The 13,925-nt window shown below is 50.7% G+C and overlaps 1 protein-coding gene across 1 annotated transcript in view; it reads right to left on the bottom strand.

The window, feature by feature from the left end:
* Positions 1-13,925, bottom strand: part of LOC138100521 (serine/threonine-protein kinase PAK 3-like) — a 64,919-nt gene that overhangs the window by 39,274 nt on the left and 11,720 nt on the right. Inside the window, exons 5-16 of the mRNA XM_068998398.1 lie at positions 13,235-13,357; positions 11,300-11,422; positions 9,461-9,595; positions 8,848-9,183; positions 8,256-8,423; positions 7,757-7,931; positions 7,364-7,427; positions 6,627-6,675; positions 5,737-5,849; positions 4,954-5,071; positions 4,037-4,136; positions 3,398-3,594 (exon numbers count right to left, since the gene is read on the bottom strand). Of these exons, the coding sequence (XP_068854499.1) occupies positions 3,398-3,594; positions 4,037-4,136; positions 4,954-5,071; positions 5,737-5,849; positions 6,627-6,675; positions 7,364-7,427; positions 7,757-7,931; positions 8,256-8,423; positions 8,848-9,183; positions 9,461-9,595; positions 11,300-11,422; positions 13,235-13,357 (1,701 nt within the window). The remainder of the gene's footprint in view (positions 1-3,397; positions 3,595-4,036; positions 4,137-4,953; positions 5,072-5,736; positions 5,850-6,626; positions 6,676-7,363; positions 7,428-7,756; positions 7,932-8,255; positions 8,424-8,847; positions 9,184-9,460; positions 9,596-11,299; positions 11,423-13,234; positions 13,358-13,925) is intronic.

The raw sequence follows: 13,925 nt of genomic DNA, 5'->3' as shown, positions 1-13,925 counted from the left end.
ACATCCCCTGGATCAAAATGGTGTGCATCTTGTCTTTGTCACCTTCTCACCCCTCTGCTCAGAAGTGCCGTGCCTGAAGGACGCTGCCCCGTGCTCGAGCCTGCGGAGCAGCCCGGCTCCCTCCCGCTGTGCCCAGGCTGCTGCACACACTGCTAACCTTTCCCAGGACTTCCAGGGCAGCCGGCAGAAGAGTAGCAATCCTCAGCCGGGGCACCAGCCCTCGGCTACCTTTTGCCTTTCTCTCCTCCTGGGCCGCCTCCAGACGGCCAATGGCACCAGTCTGCGCTGTGCCCAGCACGGCTACGCTTCCCTCGGCAGCAGCCAGCTGCCGCTTTGGCTCTGAGATGGGACCATGTGCCCGCTCCCAGGAAGAGGCACCCAGTGCCAGGCTGCTGCCTCTTGCAGCTCCAAGGGCCTCCTGCCAGCCTGCCTCTGCCCAGCCTCAGGCTGCTCTGGGCTCTGCGTGGGCTCTGCTGGGGCTCCGGCCTGGGCAAGGCCGGGCCGCTCTCACCTCACGCTCGCTGACAGCTCTGCCTCAGACGAGACCTTTCAGAGCACCCTCGCTGAGCTTTCTGCTTTCTCAGCTGAGCAAGACTCTCCCCGAGCCAAAGAGATTGCACTTAGGGATACAAATCCAAGTGGCAGGAACCCCAGTGCTCTCGAGTCACAGCTGAACACCTACATCTGCACAGGATGTCTTGGCTGCACAACTCCTCCTCTGCTTTTGCCTGCAAATGCCATTGCCCGTTCTGCCTCAACTACAAGCACAATGGCTGGACAAAAACCGGCCAGTGTGCCGTATTGCAAAGGCAGTGTGGTCTGGAGAGGATGAATGAAGAAGAGCCTGCCCCACTGACAAACCATACCAAAGAAGCCATAAGTGTCACTTTCCACCTTTAAGAAACAACGGACAATTGAGAAGGAAAAGTTGAGCTAAATCACAAGGTGAGAAAGAAAGGAATCTTACAGATGAGTTGGGGTTTCAGAAACTTTATTTATTTAAAATCATACTGTACAATTGTACTCTGCAATCCTAATCTAAGCTGGTCATGGAGAAAATAGTCCTGAATGGAAGGATTGCCACTCCAATCTTTTCTCCTCCTCCTTCCACTTCTTCACTGACTGGATCAGTGGCACCAGGCTGGATGCAGGCTTGGCTGATGTTACAAATGGATGCTGCCCAAAGGAAAAAAACCAACCAAGAACAATGAACCATGACTTTCCAAGCTCAGTGCTTCAAAGGCAGGGGTAATATTTTTAAATGAAAAGGGGATTTACTCTGAGTAGGTCTAAGGAGCATATTGCAACAGTGGCACAGGTTGTCCTGAGAGCTGGTAAGTGTCCCTTCCCTGGAAACATTCCAGGTCAGGTGGGAAGGGGCTCTGAGCAACCTGATCTCTTTCAAGATATCCCTGCTCATTGCACACCACATGGATCAGATGGCCTTTACAGGTCCCTGCCAGCCCAGCCCAGGATTCCTCACCATTTTCATTTGGAAAGCACCAAGAGTGGAGATGAGGAAGAAGGGGGCTCATCTGATGCCTTGGGCTTCAGTGGAGGAGGAGCCCATCCTCGGACACTGTTTGACCTGCAGCCCCTTTGCATTTTACCTGCAGGAGCTCCTTGGCAGACCAGCGCCGCTCCTCGTTTTTCTGCAGGCAGCAGCTCAGGAAGTGACGCAGAGAAGCCGAGAACAGGTTGGGCCGCTGCAGCTGTGGGGGCACTCCTGTGGCTATCAGGAGTTTAGCCTGGAGAAAAAGGAAACACAAGACTCCACCTGCTTCTTTTGATGCCTTAGGTTTTAACTTTTCTATTTTTCAAGTCCTGTACTGCCTAGTGTGTAGCTCGGAAGTTTTGTGTGGCCTGTTAGCTACTGTTCTCTCATGCTAGTTAGACATAACAAAGCCTCTCTAGGTTTGCTCTCCAAGGACACTGCGATTGTCCCAGGGGCCAAAATGTGTGAACTCAAAGCCTCTGAAGAGAGACAAACTTGGGCTAATTACATCATTAACTGGGGTCATAATTGGAGAATTAACCCTGCTATGGAAATGGACCAAGCTTACAAAACTGTGAAGAACTCATGACCCAGGGTCCATCTTGGATGTAGCCTTTTGACTGCCCAGGCTGTATCTTTGAAGGCCGTTCAAATAAATACCTATTTTGATTTTCTTATTCTTGTCTAGTCTCTGTTTTTAGGTAGCCACTCCAGGCATCAGTTTCAAGTCTGTAAATGCTCTCCCAGAGCCCCTTGTTTAAGCTCAACTCTGCAGTGGCAATTTCTGCCTTGGCAGAGAGGCAGAGATGACTTTCCTATACCAACAAAAAACCCAAACGCCAAAGCAGCCACAGCTTTTCCAGCATCCAGCGGAGCTTGCCTTGGCAGCTGATTTGATTGGCTGACCTAGTTAGGGGCAACTACATCAGCAAAAGCACGTTTTGCTTCTCTGAAGATTCACACCAGCTTGACAGGCAGTTTGGAAGAGGGACTTTGCTCTAACTGTTTTCAAGCATTATTATAGAAAAGGGAGTTATTGCTCAGGTAAGGAAAGAAACATTTGGAACCTCGCGTTCAACACAGACACGTTAAGATGCATGCAGAAACGTATTGGGATGAAAATGCCTGTTTGGGCACACAGGAGCCACCTGCAGCTCTGTCTCGCAGCAGTCTGCAAGTTCCAGCTTCTCTGATGTGGCAAAAGAAAAACTTTTCATGGTCAAATCAGCAGAAGGAGAAATGCCATCCCTATGGCAACCCTCTGCTCCTCTGGATACTCAAGTCAATGCATTAAAGATGTGCCCATCCCAGAAAGTGCCAGGTAACAAATGGGAGGTTTTGGCAGGCTCTCCATGTCACCAGGCTGCAGCTTGGTCACGTGGAGAATGTGGCTTGGGCTATGACAGAAATATGGTCACTAAGTGTTTCAGCAACACTGCACAAGAAGCAGAAGACACTATGTGGCCTTTACACCCTCATGCCCAGGTTTTAGGCAAGTGCCAAGAAACCGTACAGGGAGTGCAGTTCTTCTCTAGAAAACCACTGTTTTAGAAACTTTGTTGGTTTGGGTTTCTTTCCTTCTTTTCTGGAAATGTAACACCAGCTCTGAGATGTGTGTTTTGTGTTATTAGAGACATCTACACAGACAGACGAGCTGGAACAACTTAAAACCCAAAGGAAAGTGTTGCCTGAGAATGGAGAGTGTTTGCATGTGGTAGGGCCTGAGTTCCCCCACTGATGCAACCAAAACTACAGCAGATGCTGATGTGCTGCAGGGCCATTTTTAGAAGGGGATCTTGGTGGAAGCAGTGCCAGCAGACGGCAATGGGATTTTGTCTGATGGAGGACAGAACACAGGATAGGTGAAAAAGACAGAGGGATCAGTGAGTATTTGCTCCTTACCAAGGTAGGACTTTCATTCCAGTGAGGAACTTCTCGTTCCACCATTTCGAATCCCACAATTCCAAGAGACCATATGTCCACTTTGGGGCCATATGGTTGACCTAGCACAACCTCAGGCGCCATCCACCAAGACGTCCCGACCACTGAGCTCCTTAGATTCTGCTCAGGGGTGAGCTGAGCAGAGAGGCCAAAATTACCTGAGGAGAACAAAAAAGTTCTGTACAATTAGGAAACCAAGCAAAAGAACTCCCCACTGTAAGTCTGAGAAAGCGCTGTTGAATCTCCTGGATTCTGGAGATCTCGTCCCTGCTCTGTTTCCTCAGGACTTTAGCCAAGGAAACACGGAAGTGGCTGCTTTTTTAATTTTTTAATCCTGCCCCCAGAAGTGGCTTTTATTCCCTGGAACCTTTAGATTGTAGCTCCCTCCCTCTGGAAGGGACACACACAGACCCAAACCAGTGCCACTCTGGACGGCTTTTTCCTCGCCATACCTCTGTGCACGTTGCAACTGTGCCTTCAGCTCGCTGCAGGGGTCCCTGCACTGCCAGCAGCACCACTTTGGGGGAACTGGCAGTCACTCAAAAGCAGCCCCAAACCCCACATGCCCGGAACGCTCTGCCTGGCCAAGAATATACCAACCCAGCTTGACAGAGCCGTCAGTTCTGAGAAGGATGTTGCAGCTTTTGACATCTCGATGGATGACATGGTTTGAGTGAAGAAAATCCAGTCCTTGCAGGCACTGAGAGAGAAAACAGAGACAGGAGGATAAAAATGAGTGGTGTGATTTGAGCCCACAAGAAAGGAAACAGCTCTAAAAGATTCCCTTTCCAGGGGAATAGAGTGCAATGGCAGAACACAGAGCCATTGAGAGGAAGAGCTTGCTGCTCCAACACTACCTTTCTAAGGGAAGGCACGTCAGCTTTTGAGAGAGCCAACGGGAATTGCTGTTCTAGACTGTCCTCTGCAAAGCAGCCAGAATGACTGCTGCTGCAGTGGATGTGCTTTCTTCATCCAGAGGACAAGCAAGGCTTTGCCAAGAAAGAAAGAGTCCCTCCCTTTGCTGTGAAGCGGCTCACTTTTGGGTGGGAGGCTGCATGGCAAAGGTTTTCTTGCTGGCCTCAGCACAGACTTGGAAGTATCACATGAGTCGCCTTTCAGAAGCAAACAGCATTTTGGGTGCACTATTACCCTTTTCAGCTGAGGACTCTGAGAAATGAGTCCCTTTTACCATTAGTTTCCAATTCTGCTACCAGCACCTTTGCTTTTACAGGCAAGGAATGCCGTGCAGACAGGCTCCAGGCAAGCATTCAGAGAGGCAAGGTGGAGAACAGCAACTACAAATACAAGAGACAGAGTGAGAATGCAACAGCAGGAGATAAGAGTACAAGAACAGAGTACAGGGAGTGCAGGCACACTGCCACGCAGTTCCCCTGCTTCCCCATAGCATAGCAGCCACACAGAAGCAAAGTTTGGCACATGGAATCCCTCCAGTTCTCAGCCCCTGTTTCCCAGACAATCCTGCCCAAGCCCTCGGAAGCACAGGTGGGATCCCCAACCTCCCGACTGACGGCTGCCATCTCATCTTCAGACAGGTAGGTCTTGCTGATGACATCTCTCAGAGTGCCTCCATCCATGTACTCCATCACCAGCCAGACTTCATCATCCACAAGGTAGCTGAAAGAAGGAAATGAGGCCATGGAGATGAACGTGCATGGCTACGCCACTGTTTGGAAAAGACAACGATTGATTCTTGTTTCCAGGTCCCTTTGAAACGAGGACAGACTCAAAGGAATAGACGTTCCCTCTAGGCTGTGCAGTGATTGCAGTCTGTGCTGTGTCAAGGAGAAAGGCACAGCTGTGAAAAAGGAGATGTCTTAGATGGCCAGCAAGTGAAAAACACAGTTTACTAACAGCCCAGATAAAAAGCTGTCACACATGGTGTTTATGGAAAAAAAGCACCTAGTCTTCCTGGCATGCCCAGCAATGGAAAAGAGGGGCTGCAGTCCAAGGGAAATCCTCTCTCGGATGGTTCATCAGCATTTAAGACTCTTGAGAAAAATCAAGCCCCAAGACAACGTGGTGGCAGTGAACTTAGAGGGTATTGACTTAGTAAGATAGCACTGGTGCAGGCTTTTGAAGAATTGTCAAACGATGTGTGCCAGGGAAGACTAATGCAGACAAAATGCACTCTCTTCCCATCCACTGGAGATGAGTAGAGAAATAATAATTGATCAGTAATTAACGCCTCTATTTTCTGCCACAGATCAAAGTGGGTTTTTGACCTCTCATGCTTGCAGTAGGTAAACAAACATTCATGGGATAAGACCACGACCACTCACCTGTCTAAATAGTTGACCAGGTTGGGATTCCTATTCATCTTCATGATCATGAGTTCATTGAGAGTTAGTTCCTTCCTCCTCAGTCCTTGCAGATTAATTTTCTTTATGGCCACCTAAAATGACAATGACAATCAGTACCTTGAGAAGTTGGTGGCACGAGACCACAACACACATGGAGCGAGTGATTTTGGAATGACACAGCTGAGCTGTGCCAAAGTGCCTTGTGATTAGACACTGGAGTAATTAGGAACTGACATTCCAACAGCCCATTTCTCCACTCCCTTGTGGGCCAGAAACAGGACACATGGCCACTGACGTTTTGCCTTGTCCACTTGGTAACAATGGTGTCTCAACTATCACCCACAAAGCTCTGCCCACACTCTCTGCTGCTCTGCCTGGGATCCAGAGAAGTAATCCAAGCCTTGCTACTCTATGGATACATCCTGGGCTATAAGCAGGGCTTAGGGCTCTTAGGGACGCCTTGCAGATCCCTCCTTACGTGCAGTTCCCAAGTGCAGCACTGCAGGTTGCTAAGGAACTACCAGTAAGGTTCAGATGTATTTGCTGGCAGCCAGAAATAAGAATTCAGGACTCTGAAGCTGTAGCCACAAGAAAGCAGTGAGATGCTCTAAGGCACCACCTTTGTTTTAGCCACTGAGAGCGAGTGAGCACTTCCTTCTCCAAAAGGAACCACTGCTCTCCTTGCCTTCCTTCTGGCAGCTGAGAAGGACAACGACTGTCCCAAATGTATTTTGCAGGCTGGCACCAGTCTGTGCTTCTTGTGCCTTTGCAGCACAGCTCTCCTGGTGACCCAAAGCTCCAGCCACAACTCACACCAGAGGGGAAAGCCCTCAAGAGCTGCAGAATCTGCAGGGACTGTTGACATTTACCTCTCCTCCTGTGGCATTGTCGAATGCTCTACAAACTTCTCCAAAACTCCTAGAAACAAAACGGAGCAAAGAAAGGAGAAGCTGTTTAGATCTTGGCGTGAAAGCCAGCCCGGACAGGAGATCTCTGCTCTAAGTGCCTAAAACCTGCAGGAGGCATGAGGGCTCTGCCAGAGGGCACATGATGCATTTTCCTCTCCAGTGCATGGGCACTGGGCCTGTTCCTGAAGCTTTGGGCTTTAGTGCCTCAGCTCAAAAAGAGAGCTTATTCTTTCATCTTGAGTTTCCGTTTCTAAACTGTGTGGTTCTAATCCTGACCACCGAGTATTTCCTTCAGCAACCTCTTGGAAAGAACTGTTCCTGAGAACTGTTATCTGACAGCTACCAGGGGCTAGGCTGCTCTTTCAGGCAAGCAAGATTCTCCTTTCATTAGTGTGGCCGGATGATTTTGAGACATACAAAAATGCTAAGGAAATTAACACACAGCTGTCCCACACTTGAGAGACAGGAGATCTTCCAGCTCCTGTTCCTTGCTGCAGGCAAGACCGTGGCAGCATGGAGATGTCTTTGACAATGCCTTCTGACCACACTTACAAATTCTGACCAGCATTGAGAGATGGGTCAATCTAAGCCCAGTGTCTGAACATGTTTGCAGCTTGCCTGACTTGACACTTGATAGATATTCCACCAGCAGAACAGCTGGCCCATGGTTTTGTAGAAGAAACTGTGGTTGGACTCACCCGCTGCCGATATTTTCCAGTTCAGTGTATTTCATCACTGGATTTTCCATGCTCACCATTTCCCCTGAGGGAAACAAAGTGCAAGATGCTCACTTGAAAGCAGAGATGCCACCTTCCAGGAGATACAAAAGGCAGCCCCACTCTCTGGGGCTCTGAGCCTTTTGTGGTCATCTGGGTAACAACAACAGTGACAAGAACCACAACAGCAACAGCAACAAGCCAGGCAGCTCTGCAGCACACGTTGCTGGCACAGAGACTGATTTTCTACAGCAGTTCCTGTGAGGAGTCCTAAATGTCCCTGTGACACCAAACTGCGGAGCAACATTTGGCACAGCTATGCTGACACATGCACACAATACACTGTCCCTCACACAAGAAATACACAAGACGTACTCAGTAGCTCCAGGAGGTCATCCTTCATCTCCTGTTGATGGGAAGAAGCTGTGTCGGTGTTGGAGCTGAGCAAACTGCCCGGGCTCCACTTCTCAGGCTGGGGTGCAAAGGCTCCTTTAGACAATGCTGCTGCTGCTGCTGCAGGAGCAGGTTCCATGCGAGAGCCTGTGTAGATCTGAGACAAGAAATGAGGTTGTGTCAGAAAGTGTGGCTGGCAGAGATTGCCCTGGGATCCCATTTCAAATGCAGGCCCAGAGGAAGATGCTGTCAGCCACATGCAGGGCTCTTAAAATGGATTTTTTTGCATGTCCACTTCTCAAACCGGATGGGTCAAAACCAAAGGCTGATTTTACTTGAGTTCATGGCCAGATTCCTGTTCCATTCTCATGGATGTTCTGAAGGATGACTGCTGCAATGACTATTCCACTTCCTCCCAAGCACTCTTTTCCCCCTCCAAGGGCTATGGACACACTTGCACCTCCTTGTTCTAATGTTCTACCTCCTCCCATGGAGTCCTCTTTTCCTCCACCATCTTCAGGACGGGCTCAAGCTGCAGCAGGTCCGGCTGGGACAGTTCCTGTGCCCCACGCCAGCCTTGGGGCTCTTTGTGGCCAATCACTTGCTGGAAGTCTGTGCAGGCTGCCAGCTGAGATGTCAACACTTCCACCTCAAGTCAAACACAACAAAGCAGTCAGACACTACAGCTTATCCCTGTCAGCCGTGGGTCAGCGACTGTGAGGAAAGGGAAAGAACAGGTTCACAAGGGATACAGACAGCTTGTTTCAAGATCCATCAGGGTCACCAAGCTGACCTGCAAAAACACCTCAAGAAACAAGGAGAGCAGGAACAGGCCAGCAGGAATCCATTTGGATGACTGCTGGCCAAAAGGCCAAAGAACTAGTCGCACTGTCCAGGGCAGCAGCTGAGATTCAGCAGCCCAGGACGTGTCCTTCAGAGTGGCTGTGATAGAGACCACAGCAGGATGGCACTCAGAGACATCACCCCACCCGCCTGCTGCTCTGTAGAGGAAAAGCAAGAAGGGCAGAAACCACCAGTTTGGTGACTGCAGCGGCTCTCTCTGTTTCACTCACTTGCTTTTGTAGAGCCTGACGCAGGAGATTCAGTTTCTCTTGGATTATTTTTAATTCTTCCTCCATCATCTTCTCCCTTGCTCTCAACCTAGCCTCAGTTTCCTGCAGCTCTGCCTGCAGCTGTTTGTTGAATTTCTGTAAAAAACAAGAGAGAGGATGTCTCATGAGTGGAGTGGCTTCAGCTCTTACACTCACCTGCTCTTGTAGATCGCTCCTGTGCTGATGGAGATTCTTCTCCTCTTGGATGCTTCTGATGTCTTCTTTGTTCCTCCTCTTTGCCGCCTTGATGTCACTCTTGGCTTCGGGCAGCTCTGCTTGTGGCTCTGCCTTGATGTTCTGTACACACAAATGCAGAGCAAGTGACTGGCAGCTGCCATCAGGCTCAGCTTTTTCCTCTTTCAGCCTCAAAATCACATTCATTCAGCCCCTCCCTTCTGCTTCCCCACCCAGCTCTGCTTCCATTGGAACCCTCCCATCCCAGCACTGGTCTCTGCAGATGACAAGGCTCTGTGCTTTCAGTGCCTGTGGGACTCCTGGCCTCCTCAGTCCCAAGAGCTCCGTTTTATGTCCCTGTTCCTGCCCTTCACTCTGTCACCTGGCTAGGCAGGCTCACCTGGCCATTCTCTTGTGCCTCTTCCACCTGCTGCCTGAGCTGCTGCAGCTGCTCTCGGGCTGGGAACAGCTCTCGCCGAGTCTGGCAAGGCATCTCTGATAGAGCAATCTGCTCATGCTCTTTCTCTAGAAGGAGCTGCGCAGAAAGCAAGAGAAGATGGCTTTCAACTTCCCATAAAATATTTGTGGGGCAGGACTCAGAGACTGATGGGCTCGCACATTCCCAAAGCAATGTGCTGCTGCTCTCCCGGGTCCTTCTCTGCCCACGGGGAGGCACAGATTCCAAAGTGACACTGGCACTACAGTCAGGCTCCATCTGGGACTGAAGCTCCAACAGACTCTTAGGCATCTGACAGGGAACGTGGGGCATTTCTCAAGGCTCTGCTGAGGACCTCGCTCCTCTTCTGCCGTGTCCTGCTTGTCTTTCAGAAGTGACTGACACCCAGCCCTGTCCCACAGCCCCACCCTGGCTCTGCAGGTGGCTTCCTGTGGGAGCTTGCTCCTTGTGAGAGACACTTCTGGAGTTCATGTTCTCTTCAGGCCTGCACTGCCATTCCTGCCTTTCTGACATCTACACTCTTGTTACAAATCCTGGATTATTCAGGAGATGCGGATGCGAACAAAGAGCCTCCAATGGAGGTCAGAGGGCCTCTATGGCCACCTCAGTATATGGAGGGGAACCAAGGTGTTTCTTGTCCTCCCTCTTTTGTCAACTGAGAATTCTGACCAGGAGTAACAGAGACCCTCATAAGGCCCAATTAACAAATTAACTTAGACACCCTTCAGGATGCCAGTGAAGGAAACCATGTGTCCTGTAATGCATGTTTGACCAGAGTCACCAAACCCCACCTAGAGGATGGGATTGCTCCACACCCATAGGACAGACCAAACTTTCAAGGATAAACAGGGGGGGGAAAACACCTCTGAGGGGAAAAAACAACCATCTCTGGAGGGGGAAACATCTCTGCCTGCTCGGGATCGCTTGATGGAACATGTCTCTCCTCCTCTCCTGAAAGGATGTCTTTAGGTGAGCTTTGCACCTCCAATTGCCTTGGAGCAGAGCAGGGAAGTTTCATTTAGATAGATAGATAGATCGATAGATAGATCGATAGATAGATCGATAGATAGATAGATAGATAGATAGATAGATAGATAGATAGATAGATCTATCTCACTGTTATCATCTCTTTTTTCCTATGCTTTCCCTCACTACACACATCAACACTTGTGTGCACAACACAACCATCTCTTTGCAGCTTATCAAAAGCAAAAACACAGGCGCACTCAGAGCCCCTGTCAGCTCTGCTCCTCACTGCTCTACCTGAAGAGGCCAAAGAACAACCTGGCAACCAAGGCACCAAAGTCCCTGACTTCAAGCAGCAGCTCCCCATCCCCAGTGTGTCTCTGAAATACTCCCAGCTCAGCCCACCCAAGAAGCTCATGTGGACAAACCACCCCAAAGCACTTGTGTGCTCACATCAACAGCTTTTGTGCCAGCAGCTACTTGGCCAGCCTGTGCAGTGGGACACGGCTCTCCAGGCCACCGTGTCCCCCACGTGTCTGGCAAGGCTGAGAGCGGTGTCTTTGGAGCGCTCCCTCCTCTGGCGACAGGGGAGCCTTCATGATTCACGTTTGCCCCTCTTGGAATCCCAGCAAGCTGGGGCCTAAACATGACAGCTCAAAGGCCGTGTTCCAGCTCTCACTGGCTGGGGGGAATCGCTAGGTCCTGCCAGGACTCCAGCACTCAGCATCCTCGACCACCACCAGCAAGTGCTGGCCGCTCAGAAACTTGCAGCTCTGATTTCCTCTAAAGACAGCCCCAACCACAACTGCCACTTACCGGCTCACGACGTTCAGGTTCAGGACTGACCACAGCTGGAGAGTTCTGGACATTTGGCTCCTCTTCAGCCTCTTCCCCAGGAGCAGAGGGAGCCAGAGGAGAGCCTGAGGTTGGTTCTGGGCTCTGTGGACAGGCAGGAGTGTGAGGGACAGGAAGTTACATGTCATTTCTAACCTTATCTCTATTCAGCTCTACAACCAGCTCTACTAAGGAGAAATCATAACCTTGCATAGCAATGGGATTCCAAGTGCCTCCAACTAAAGCAAAATGGGCTAATTCAACAGTACTGCATATTGCTCTGAATTAGATATTGCAGCCTGGCTACTCTCAGCAAGCAACGTTCTCTCTGCAAAGCTGGGCTTTTAGTTCTGCAACAGCTCTGAAATGCAAAAGCAGCTATTACACAGCAATGCCTTTGCTATTGCTGCTGCAGACATGGAAACCTAAAACTGCATCAGAATCTGTGCTAGTGCTGGAAAAGGGCAGGAAAGGTACAGCAAAAGCACCTTTGCTTGCTGGAGAAAGAGAAAATAAACAGGCCTTCTCCTCCGTGCAAACCAACAAACCAAGAGACCAAAAGACAAAAGGGTCACCTGCTGCAGTGCCTAAAGCCCTTGGGTGCAGTGAGGGGATGCTTGGCAGGGGATGCAACGGCACTTGTGGCAAGCACTGTCATGTAGGCATTTAGGGAAGTCTGCCTGAAGCTCCCTCAGGAGCCTCCCTTTCTCCAGCCTAAAGCTGCCTCAGCACCTCCTCATGGCACTTGGCCTCCACACCCTTCCCCAGCTCCCTTGCCCTTCTCTGCACACGCTGCAGCCCCTCAAGGTCTTGCTTCTTCACAGGGGCCCACAACTGGACACAGCACTCCAGCTGCGGCCTCACCGGTGCCCAGCACAGGGAGACGCTCACTGCCCTGCTCCTGCTGCCCCACTCTTGCTGACACAGCCCAGGATGCCCTTGGCCTTCCTGGCCACCTGGCCACACGCTGCCTCACGTTCAGCTACTGTGGACCAGCACCCCTGGCTCCTTTTCTCCCACGCAGCTCCCCAGGCACAAAGTTGCACATTGGCTTCAAATACAGCAGCCTGAACTTCAAGATCTCCTTCCTGTTCTTAACCCTACAAGACAGCACTCAAGGAGCTGCAGCTTTGCCCCCACTCTAGGCTCCAATGCAGTTTGCAAATGCAGTTTTAAAAACAGATTTCACAACAGAAAGTATCTGCAGAAACATGGCAGCCTCGGGCTTCTGCCACGGAAGAAGGGCTCCCAACTGCGCACTTTGTTTCTTTTGCCACACGGGAGAAGAGTGGCCCCACACAGGTCCGTGCACAACACAACCATCTCTTTGCAGCTTATCAAAAGCAAAAACACAGGCGCACTCAGAGCCCCTGTCAGCTCTGCTCCTCACTGCTCTGCCTGAAGAGGCCAAAGAACAACCTGGCAACCAAGGCACCAAAGTCCCTGACTTCAAGCAGCACCTCCCCGTCCCCAGTGTGTCTCTGAAATACTCCCAGCTCGGCCCACCCAAGAAGCTCATGTGGACAAACCACCCCAAAGCACTTGTGTGCTCACATCAACAGCTTTTGTGCCAGCAGCTACTTGGCCAGCCTGTGCAGTGGGACACGGCTCTCACGGCCACCGTGTCCCCCACGTGTCTGGCAAGGCTGAGAGCGGTGTCTTTGGAGCGCTCCCTCCTCTGGCGACAGGGGAGCCTTCATGATTCACGTTTGCCCCTCTTGGAATCCCAGCAAGCTGGGGCCTAAACATGACAGCTCAAAGGCCGTGTTCCAGCTCTCACTGGCTGGGGGGAATCGCTAGGTCCTGCCAGGACTCCAGCACTCAGCATCCTCGACCACCACCAGCAAGTGCTGGCCGCTCAGAAACTTGCAGCTCTGATTTCCTCTAAAGACAGCCCCAACCAGAACTGCCACTTACCGGCTCACGACGTTCAGGTTCAGGACTGACCACAGCTGGAGAGTTCTGGACATTTGGCTCCTCTTCAGCCTCTTCCCCAAGAGCAGAGGGAGCCAGAGGAGAGCCTGAGGTTGGTTCTGGGCTCTGTGGACAGGCAGGAGTGTGAGGGACAGGAAGTTACCTGTCATTTCTAACCTTATCTCTATTCAGCTCTACAACCAGCTCTACTAAGGAGAAATCATAACCTTGCATAGCAATGGGATTCCAAGTGCCTCCAACTAAAGTAAAATGGGCTAATTCAACAGTACTGCATATTGCTCTGAATTAGATATTGCACCCTGGTTACTCTCAGCAAGCAACGTTCTCTCTGCAAAGCTGGGCTTTTAGTTCTGCAACAGCTCTGAAATGCAAAAGCAGCTATTACACAGCAATGCCTTTGCTATTGCTGCTGCAGACATGGAAACCTAAAACTGCATCAGAATCTGTGCTAGTGCTGGAAAAGGGCAGGAAAGGTACAGCAAAAGCACCTTTGCTTGCTGGAGAAAGAGAAAATAAACAGGCCTTCTCCTCCGTGCAAACCAACAAACCAAGAGACCAAAAGACAAAAGGATCACCTGCTGCAGTGCCTAAAGCCCTTGGGTGCAGTGAGGGGATGCTTGGCAGGGGATGCAACGGCACTTGTGGCAAGCACTGTCATGTAGGCATTTAGGGA

The sequence above is a fragment of the Aphelocoma coerulescens genome, unplaced genomic scaffold (genome assembly GCF_041296385.1).
Source record: "Aphelocoma coerulescens isolate FSJ_1873_10779 unplaced genomic scaffold, UR_Acoe_1.0 HiC_scaffold_100, whole genome shotgun sequence".
NCBI classification, from domain to species: Eukaryota; Metazoa; Chordata; class Aves; order Passeriformes; family Corvidae; genus Aphelocoma; species Aphelocoma coerulescens.
This window is presented reverse-complemented; position numbering and strand designations above follow the sequence as displayed.